The sequence below is a fragment of the Ceratina calcarata genome, unplaced genomic scaffold (genome assembly GCF_001652005.2).
Source record: "Ceratina calcarata isolate Rehan_Ccalc_2016 unplaced genomic scaffold, ASM165200v1 scaffold50.2, whole genome shotgun sequence".
NCBI lineage: Eukaryota > Metazoa > Arthropoda > Insecta > Hymenoptera > Apidae > Ceratina > Ceratina calcarata.
This window is the reverse complement of record NW_017174432.1, coordinates 36,448-46,902: the sequence shown is the minus strand read 5'-3', so window position 1 is coordinate 46,902 and position 10,455 is coordinate 36,448. Positions and strand designations below refer to the sequence as shown.

Sequence of the window (10,455 nt, the reverse complement as noted above, 5' to 3'; positions counted from 1 at the left end):
ATATATATATATATATATATATATATATATATATGTATGCAACGACTCGATCGTGCGTCTCGTGCAACTCGTACGATATTTTGCGGTTACATACCTATTACACTTTCGGTTCTGGTCAGTCTCCTTGCCTCTCGGTTTATTAGTGAACAATCGCATCTCTCTGGTCCAAGTCTTATTCTCCTCGCATACTTAGGTCGACTTATCGATTACACGCTTCCTCAGAACTGTTTCTTTTTCTCTCCGTGCTTTCGAATATACTTACTTTCGAATCTTTTCCTTTCTCCCTTCTCCTTCCATTCCGGGAAGAGGGGAGGAAGGCTTCTCCGATCCTTCCCTTCTCATTACTGTCGCCGTCGCCGTCTCCGTCGCCGTTGCCGTTGCCGTTTCCGTTTCCGTTATCGTCGTTGTCATTGTCCTGTCGCTCCGATCATCGTATCGTAACTGTGATCATTCTCATTGTCGAGTCGCATCTTCATCATTGTAGGAACGCATCACTGTCGTTTTAAGTACCAAACCATCGCTACCACCACTACTAGTATGATCATCGCCTTTTCCTCTCTCTGCTGTTACTACACACACGCATACATATTTTCACACATATTTAACAAGCGGACACACACACACATACATACACACATACGCACGCAGGCACACGCAACACATCAAATCATATGATCATTCGAACCTTCGTCTTGTTGCCGATTTTGTATTTGTAGTTCCGTTTTCTTTTTCTTTTTGCCTTTGTTTTATTGTTGCCATTGTTTTGTGCCATTGACAATACGGAAAAGAGATAAAGTAGTTAGATCGAAAAATGTGGAAGCAATTTTGTATGTGACGAAACAGTTATTAAAAAAGACTATAGAGCGAGTCAGTGAGAAAAGAAAAAAAAAGAGAATTAACGCGCTGCTTTGTGCCGCGTGATTTTTAGCAATTGTCGCATTAAGCTAACGTGATTCATTTATTGGGCCTCGAGCATGGGGTACGGGGGATCTGCGTGGACCGCTGGGGCGTTTGGCTCGCTAACAAACGGACAGGCACTCCCGCTCACTTAAATATATATATATATATATATTATACACATATATATATTATATATATATATATATACACATGTTTATCTGCTGTCCGTCTACCCACTCACCGCGATTAAACCGATGTTCGTTTGAAAAGAGAAGTATTTTACTCGAACGACAAATATTTTCTCAATCCGTGATCCTATCCGCGTGTTTCGAGTGGCCACGGCTTGGGAAGATATCGGTCTTTCCGCGTCTCGTTGAACCGCGTTACGCTCATCACTGCCCTGCCTCGATATCTGTTCGCCTACTTTTTATCTTTTGTCCCATCCTCTTCCCTGACCCCATCCAGCCTCCTCTGCTCATCGATAGGTGTACGATAGTTGACTTCAGTCCCATTTTCACCGGTTCGATTAGCTTGCCCCGTTCCTTTTTGTAAAAGATACTGAAAAAAATTGTCCCCGAAGATCGCTTCACGATACCCCAACAAGTTCAGACAGCCAATAAGCAGGTGAAATTATAAAAGGCAAGCTTAATTGGCACGTTCCTTCCACATTATTCTTACAGCTGAATAATTATGAGATTCGGAAAGGGAAAAAGATTGGTGTTACCGTATCTTATAACAATCACCGCTTGTTTGTGGGAAATATTCCAAAGAATCGAGACCGAGATGACTTGTTCGAAGAATTTACAAAGCACGCACGTAAGTTGACAATTGTCCATAAATCAGCAAGCAGTAACCAAAGGAAGTTATATGGGAAAAATAATGGTGGGACAGAAACGATTATATTTTAACGATCGGCTATGTTTATCTGATTTCTGTCAAAAGAGAGATGCCAGGTGGGTTTACTTACAGCCCTCTTGCATCGCTGTCGATGTAGGCAAATTTATTTTCAAATTGGTATATGTACGTGTAATATATATGCCATGGAACATATAATTTTTCACCTGTAAAACATTTTCGCACACGTTCTCGCCGCAACGATCCCATCAGAATATTATTATTATTTTTATTTATTTTTTTTAATTTTCTTCATCTCCGACAAGTGATCTTCACTTTTTATAATTTTACTGCTTTTTTGTTGCCAATTAACACCTATATAGAGAGATGGTACGGATTAATCGATTAATTTTTCTCGTTACCAAATTGTGTCATATTCTCCCCACGATCATAAAATTCGACTTATTATTATTATTATTATTATTATTATTATTATTATTATTATTATTATTATTGCACCTATCGTAAGTAAACGTGTGGAGCGTAAACGTTCTTGATTGTCGTTTATACATTACCCGCTTTTTCGTTTTGTTATTTTTTTCTCTCCCCGCTTTTCTGTTCTTTTATCTATATTTTTTTTCCATTCTCAAGACAAGATTAACTTCGTTGTTCGATTTCACGAGCAGCTGACCGTTCAGTAAACTGTTTGTCAATGTACCTGCACGTACACGTTATTTCATTCACGTATATTCATGAATTCTCTCATTTACTTAGCTTCGCATCCTCGATAGAGTAACATTTCGTACCTGTTAATTGATTTTGAGGGTAATTGTATGTAATACATCGTGGAACCATTGAAAGTACGCCAGATTTCGCGTACGACAGATTTTTTTTTACTACGCGAAAAACTTTGTTTGTTTCAAGTTTGCTTCGACGTGAACGTAAATAGATCTAGCTGGAAAGTCCATCGACGCGATTGTATGCATATCTGGATACTTGTACGTAACAGTCAAAGCTGGACACAGAGAGGAGAAATCTTAATACATACGTATCGAATGCACAGGGTACGACGTTGAATGAATACGGAATTAGGAGCGTGATCGTACGGTGTTTCGATCGAGAGCTATGTATTGGCTATAACTTATTTCTGTCGAAGACGAAGCACATTTTTACCTTGTTCTCTCATTCATTCATGTCTGTGTTGTATATATAAAACACACGTATGTACATGCGTGGATACTCGTGAGCGAGCCAGGTCTTAAACTGAGAGGAAGGAGAGGAGAACTGGCCCACATAGGGAAGAGATAGTAAATGAATGAAATAAGTAATTGAACGTTGTGCAGTATAAAAAGGCTATTTGGAGCTTTTTCATAGGCAATGATACTGAAGTCGATTAACGTTTCAGAGAACCTCGACACTTATTCTATCATTTTTATCATTCGCTTTTGATGCACGCGAAACACGCCGTGGAACACGTGAAAAGGCTCTTAATCGCAAAAAAAATTTGTCTGCGATACCAGTACACAATGCGTACAAGCGTTAATTAGATATGTACTGGAAACCATACGCTGTTTCATCGAGCCGAAAGTTTTCTACATAATCGTCGATTCATCACTGCGATGCATGCCGATTCTAATAGCATGTTCATTCTGTTTGACGAGAACGATAGACTCGACCTACGCGTGTTCCAATTCATTACTTCTCAAGCAACGAGATACGTGCTGAAATTTGTTGAGAGTTAGTTAGAGAGTCATCGAAATACTACGGCTCATCACCCTGTTGCTTTCTTTGTTTTCTTTTCTCTTCTCTCTCTTTTCTTACCCCCCATTACACCGACTTAATTACTCTCAATTCGTATGAGGGTGTTCCGCGTTTAACGTCTAGTCGTCTATTATGAAAAGTTTGCTGAATTTTACAAACGATTTTCACAGTTCTATACGATCAACTATAAACGTACACGTATGCACTCGTAGAGATAAAAGCGACCGCATGTTATGTGTGTATTCACGTGTACGATATATAAATTAATGTGTAAATAACGTACGCACATTAACGTGTAAATATATATATTGATTGAAAGCGTACTACGTTCCGCCCGTGATCGTGATTCGCGTATATGCGACTTAGGCAGTTAGAGCAATGAATAGTTTGGGTGTACGGTTTTGGTATGTATGGGTATATGGAAGAAGGTACCTGCGAGCGTATTTATAGCTGTGTAGTGTTTTTTTCTTTACATATCTACATATACTGGTGTACTTACATATTTTCTATCCGTGGTTACAACATTACGGTGTTCGCATCGCGTTCTCAAAATCTATATCGATCGGGGAGTTCTCTTTAGTTTGCTTTTTTTTTTATCGTTACCGATACAAAGATTTTGAGAACAAACTTATACACGGCATATGTACTGTAGATGCAGGTGTAACGTGTTCGTAGAAAGAAATCGAATTTTTGATACGGTAGGATCACGAAACAAGCTTGACTTTTCACTTTCATTTTCATTCTCTTACTTATTTCGTCTGTTCTTTTAATTTTCTCGTTGCCAAGCATCAGAAATGATTCTGTGCAAAATTAGAAACACGTCTGTACGTTCTACGATTAAAAGACGAGGTCGTTTTTCAGTTAAAGATAATCATTTCTCTTAACCACGGTAGCTCTGGACGTCCTGTACAAATCATTCGGCAATAATCTGATCATACGATAGATTCGATTAATCGAGTGGTTACTCGTCTTCCTTCCTTCCTACCCTCTCATCGTTCTTTCGATCTTTCCATTTCTCTGTTTCTTTAATTCAAACGTCTTCCAAACAATCAGTACAGTCAAGAGCGTTTTACACTGTTATCAGGTACATCAACGGTATATCGAATCAAATCGAAATTCAGCCGGCGTAAAGAAACAATTTATTTGGTTGATTTTCTCAAGATTCATTTACGTTTCTATCTTTTATCTAATTTTATTTCTTTACGCCGCTCTTCTCTCGTTCTCTCTCTATCTATCCGTCTATCTATCTATCTCTACCCTTTCTTTCTATCTTGCTTTCTCATTTACTTTCTTTCATCTTTTCCTCGTGCTCTTTCGTTTTAACTTGTAGACTTCTACATTGTATCTGTTATTTGCCTAGTATTCCAAAGGTGTCCGTTCTTAGATCTGTTTTGTCTGTAACTGTTCATCGTATAGCTGGCCTGACCGAGGTGATTATCTACAGTTCCCCGGACGATAAGAAGAAAAATAGGGGTTTTTGCTTCTTAGAATATGAATCTCACAAAGCCGCTTCCTTAGCAAAACGAAGATTGAGTACCGGTCGCATCAAGGTATGGGGCTGTGATATCATAGTCGATTGGGCCGACCCACAGGAGGAGCCTGACGAACAAACCATGTCTAAAGTGAGTCCCGACGACGAGAAAACGCGCGACCCTCTCTCGATCTCGTTCGCGCCAAATTGTTCGTTACAAACGTTTTCGTTACAAATCATTTAGGTACGTGTCCTGTACGTGAAGAATCTGACGCAAGATTGTTCCGAGGAGAAGCTGAAGGAGAGCTTCGAGCAATTCGGTAACGTCGAAAGGGTAAAGAAGATCAAGGACTACGCTTTCGTGCATTTCGAGGAGAGAGATAACGCCGTTAAGGTAAGCGATGATCCGCGACACGCGATTCGATAAGACGAGGCAGCGGTCGCAGAGAACGGAACGGTCTAAACGTGTACTTGTTTCTCTTTACCGAAGGCGATGAACGAATTGAACGGAAAGGAAATAGGTGGCTCGCACATCGAAGTGTCTCTCGCGAAACCACCATCCGACAAGAAGAAGAAAGAAGAGATGCTACGCGCCAGGGAGCGAAGAATGATGCAGATGTTCCAGGGTCGGAGCGGGTTAGTTGGCATTTATTTTTTAATCAACGTTGATTCTTATTTAATTCACCGCCTCGATTCGGTTCTTTATGGCAGTCGCTTCTGTTACATGTAGCGTGTAATTTCTGTTTGTAGGGGTTCTCCGTCGCATCCGAGTATGATGGGAGGACCGATGCCAGTTCGCGGGCCCGGCCAAGGTCCTCGTGGTACTGGCGCAGGTATGCGAGGACAGATGGGACGAGGGGACTACGGTAAGTATCGATACGTTTTCGTTTCCATCGCAAACATCCCAAAACCTATTCGGGATACTCTGATCGTGCATACGCGCGTATATATAGTACACATAACTATTTGTTAACACCGATTCGTGTTACGTTCACCCTTTAAATAACGATTCGACGTGTACCTGCTACACGATTTGTTCTCATCGAAACGTTAACGAGCCGGATTCGTTCTTAGGCTTAGAGTGTGATCAATTTTTTCAATGACATTCGATATTTCGTGCGTAACGAGTCGAACTCTGTATTTATGTACATACCGCAACTTTTCGCGTGAAATTGATTGAGATTCGATCGGGATCAAAATGAAACGCGGTGATCGGCCGAGAGAGTTGCTCGCCGACGAATTTGGACGTTTGTTTAAACTACTAATGCTTTATTTTTCAGAAACAATCGTTATTAGGTCGTTTATATCGGTTTATGTCTTATGGTAACGTTAACACAGACGTCCCGCATGCTTTTGGGGATTTTTCACTGTGTCACCGTACACCTTGGCTCACGTGCGCGATAGAACGAGCGACGAATTTAGTTTGGAATGAGAACGTAGACGATTCGAGCAATTAAGAAAATTGAAGAGCCTCGTGCACGTTGTAGCGCGCATCAAGGTTGCGGTGAACAAGTGGTCGGATAATATTCTTTTTCTCTTGTTCATTAGTCGGTATAGTTGTATTCGAACGATACTGTTCTTGAGTCTTATTTGGTCCGAGCCTACTATGATATATACGTCTACGATTATTGTCATGCAATGTTCAGTTTCTTCCCTGTTTTCTTTTCTGTCTCTTTTTATTATTACCGTTTAATGTGATCGACGTTATCGATATATAATTTTGCCGTTATCATTGTTCTTTTTTTTATTACGAGTATAACAATCGGATTTATAATACGAGACTGTACGAATTTGTTGAACGTCAATATTCGAAAGATAGCATATTTCTCGTACGTACATATGTACGATCATGCATATGTATGCCAGGTGTGGCCTATTATCACGATAAGAGCACCTTATTGCCTTACCACTACCACTTCCTGCGATACCTATTTTCTTTAATATCTACATATATATATTTCTATACATATATACATATATATGTATGTATATATATATATTTCATGTATACATATGAACACTTTTTCTGTGAGGAAAGTAATTGCATGCGTTTTGTTTGTTTTCATTGTATTTACACGTATGATGGTAATCGAGTGAATTTTATTTTGTATCAGCGCGTACTCGTGTTGCCAGATGAGTATTTTTCGTTTATTTTCTTTCTACTTTTTTTTTATTTCTTTCATGCTGTTTGTTCTCTACTTCGTTCCTATGTAAGTGTATTTTGTTGATTTCGTACGTATCACAAATTCTAAAAATTTGGTTTCAGCTCTCATGGAAATAGGTAAGATGCGATATCGAATTACGAGTGGAAAGTAGTAGAGTATCGTTTGGTAGAGTTTTGTATCATTTCCCTTTTTTGGTATTACGTATCCATGGTTGAAAATAAGCTGACGTCGGATCATCGAATCGATTGGTCGTTAAACGAATCGAACAAATTGTTGAAGGGTTGGTTCCTCCGCGGTTCTCCGATAAAAGACGACGCGGTTCTATGATCCGAATGGAAGTTTTGGAGTTTTTGTCAGGATACGTGATGGTGGTAGGGTAATTACCGAGCTGTCTCTACGATCGCAATTGCGATAAGTATCGTAGAACGCGTTCCCGCGACGCGACGATTCGAATGCAAAACGGATCATCGTTTCCTGTTACTTATGACGACGAAGACGACGAAGACGACGACAACAGCGACGATGACGATGACGACGATGATCGCGCGGTGAAAGGTTGCGTCGCGACTCCGGTGTTTTGTACACTTTTTTCTTTTTCTTTTTTTTGTTTCCTATCACCGAAGTTTTTTGAAACCATCTTTTCCCGGCATGCTTTTTCTTAATTGCGAAATTATTACAAGTAATAGTTTTGAATAAGTCGCCAATTGGATATATCGTGGCTAAATTTGGGTCTATTTGTAATGTGTGTTTTTATAGATTATGATTACGACTATTACGGTTATGCGGATTATCGAGGTGGCTACAGTGATCCATATTACGATGACTATTATCGATACGAAGATTACTATTTCGATTACGCGCCGCCTCCACCACCTGCCAGAGGGAGAGGCAGGCAGCCTCAACCGGTGGGTCGCCTTTTTTAATGGTTCTAAAGTCGTTTTCGTTTACGAATCATTATTACTTTTCTTTAATACTTTTATGTATGTATGTTATTCCGCGTGTTCGTATATGCGTATACGCGTGCATCTATGTACTATGGCCACCCTGTATGTATCTATGCGCGTATACGTGTATACACACATAAATCGGCAGTAGTTTGACCGTGGCACAGTGTTCGAGGATGTATCCCAAAAGATAGATCGTACAAATCCACTTTACACCATCCAAACAATCAGCCAAAACAAACCACCATATATCGTATCGTTTAACTTGGAACGAGTGTGCGCTCATTTTCTTACTCACCGATGTAAGTACCTGTACCTATGCTCAGAAGCCATACGGTTTATGTGTACATACTTAATTGAAATACGCAATCTTCAAGCTGCGCGTTAACTTATGCATATCGTATCGCGTACTCTTCTCACAATTAACGTATACACGTGTGTTACATGTGATGAATGCGCGCGCTCGGCTCGTGTGTTTGCATATTGTGCGCTTGGACAAGAATTTTACGTGTAAATATTAGGAATCGAACGCGAACGCATCAGTCTTCCCATCGATACGACGTATCCCTCCTCTTCATCGCCTCGTGTATGTTCATTCTCCATCGCCGTATCGTTCATCCACTCGTCGTATCCGTCGATCCACGTTCCCCGACTACGTACGCGATACTTACTTATCCATAAACAGTCGTACCTTGCATCTACTCAACGTACTCGCAATTGGTTTGTGACATGCTCGAAAGATCGATTCGCTATGGTCCCCACTCTTTTGCGAGAGAGAGAGAGAGAGAGAGAGAGAGGGAGAGAGAACGAGAGTGTGAGAAGGTCGGCCGGGGGGATCGAACCTATTACATTGTTACATCTACTAATTCCATTGCTTGTACTAATGTTATCCTATAAACCGAACACACTGCCACTTTCAAATTGCTTGCTAATCATATCTGAGCCATGGTAGACCCATTCCAAATTTTGCAAATTAAAATATAGCCGGGAAAAGCTATCAGAATTTAGGGACGTAAGAGAGGAACGAAAAAAAAGAAAAACTCCTGAAAGAGGAGAGGGAGGAGATGTATAAGGAGGAGAGCGAAACGTGTGCTACAGATATACACGATCTCTCTCTTCTCCTCTGTCGCGTTTCGCATCTGCTCGTTACGCGGAGAAAACGGAAGAGGTGGTAAAAGAAAAGCTTCTGAACTGCGTGTCGCATAGGTTTCTCCCCTTTGACGATACATGTCCACCGCGTCGTCGGTAATATTTGACAAACGTTCTAGTCGTAGGTTAAAGGTATCGTGTACAGGAGAGTTCCCGTTTCGTTGCACGCGACGCACGTGTTTTCTACGTACGCTCGTACGCGTATATACAGCCGTGTGTACTTGTGATGGAAGCGATGTAACTGGGATTACGCAGCTCGGACGGTTGATGATCGAGTGGAACGTTCGAATTCTTTGTCCGAACAGGACGATTTTCTCGCAATGGGGTGGTCTGTTCGATCGGTACGTAGACATTCATTCCATCGCATACTCGTCCTTGTACATACGCGTACGCGTATATATGACCGGCGACGTTCGGTGTCCGTATTACGTTCAGTTCACACGAATGTAATAATTTCTCATTTCGATAGGAGCGACGTTTGAGTCTCGTGGCTCGGATATGATGCACCTAGATATACGTATGTATGTATGTATGTACGTATACATGTATGTATGTATATATGTGTGTATGCATTTGTGCCGTCGAGTCGCAGGGTCTTCCGAATACCAGAGAGCATTCGGTACCTTGTGCGCGAACAACGTGACCATCATCGTTTCACGGACGCATCGTCGAACACGGAATACGGATAGATTAGCACAGGCGTAAGCAAATAGATGCGTAGATCGATGGACCAGTTTCGTATCTCAAACGAATCGCTCTTCGACCGGACGATCGTTCGGTGAATCGAGCGAATTTACCCCGGCAGAACGTCTTCCTCGGTGCAAAAATGGATACACGATCTGTATCTTCGATTTGACGTTGCTTCTCTTCTATTTTCTTTGTTAATTTATACATTAACATCTCGATGTTATTTCGACGTCGAACAAGGTCGAGTACCTGTCTCTAAGTAGTGTTTTGTCGTTTTCTCATTGTTTTCATCTTGCGATGGCTCTCAAGTCTCAGTTCCACTGACGAAGACTTCTCGTGTCAGTTTTCCATTCGTGTCTAACAGGCAAACAGATAGGTAAACAGAAGCAGGGTAGAGAGAGAGAGAGAGAGAGAGAGAGAGAGAGAGAGAGAGAGAGAGAGAGTGAGTGGAAGAGCGAGAGAGATACTGATAACATAGCATGTGAAACGAAAGAACGTGTATGGGTGCTTTGCCTGTGCATGTGTCTAATAACATGTTAAATTG

At 41.0% G+C, this 10,455-nt stretch overlaps 1 protein-coding gene across 11 annotated transcripts in view; it reads left to right on the top strand.

The window, feature by feature from the left end:
• Nucleotides 1–10,455, top strand: part of Syp (synaptotagmin binding cytoplasmic RNA interacting protein) — a 54,011-nt gene that overhangs the window by 8,709 nt on the left and 34,847 nt on the right. For 8 of the 11 annotated variants that reach the window (XM_026816255.1, XM_026816254.1, XM_026816253.1 and 5 more), the window contains exons 5-11: nucleotides 1,581–1,716; nucleotides 4,912–5,117; nucleotides 5,211–5,360; nucleotides 5,457–5,602; nucleotides 5,717–5,832; nucleotides 7,233–7,247; nucleotides 7,888–8,036. In XM_026816255.1, the coding sequence (XP_026672056.1) occupies nucleotides 1,581–1,716; nucleotides 4,912–5,117; nucleotides 5,211–5,360; nucleotides 5,457–5,602; nucleotides 5,717–5,832; nucleotides 7,233–7,247; nucleotides 7,888–8,036 (918 nt within the window). The remainder of the gene's footprint in view (nucleotides 1–1,580; nucleotides 1,717–4,911; nucleotides 5,118–5,210; nucleotides 5,361–5,456; nucleotides 5,603–5,716; nucleotides 5,833–7,232; nucleotides 7,248–7,887; nucleotides 8,037–10,455) is intronic. The other 3 variants (XM_026816256.1, XM_018029845.2, XM_018029847.2) reach the window with 3 other exon arrangements.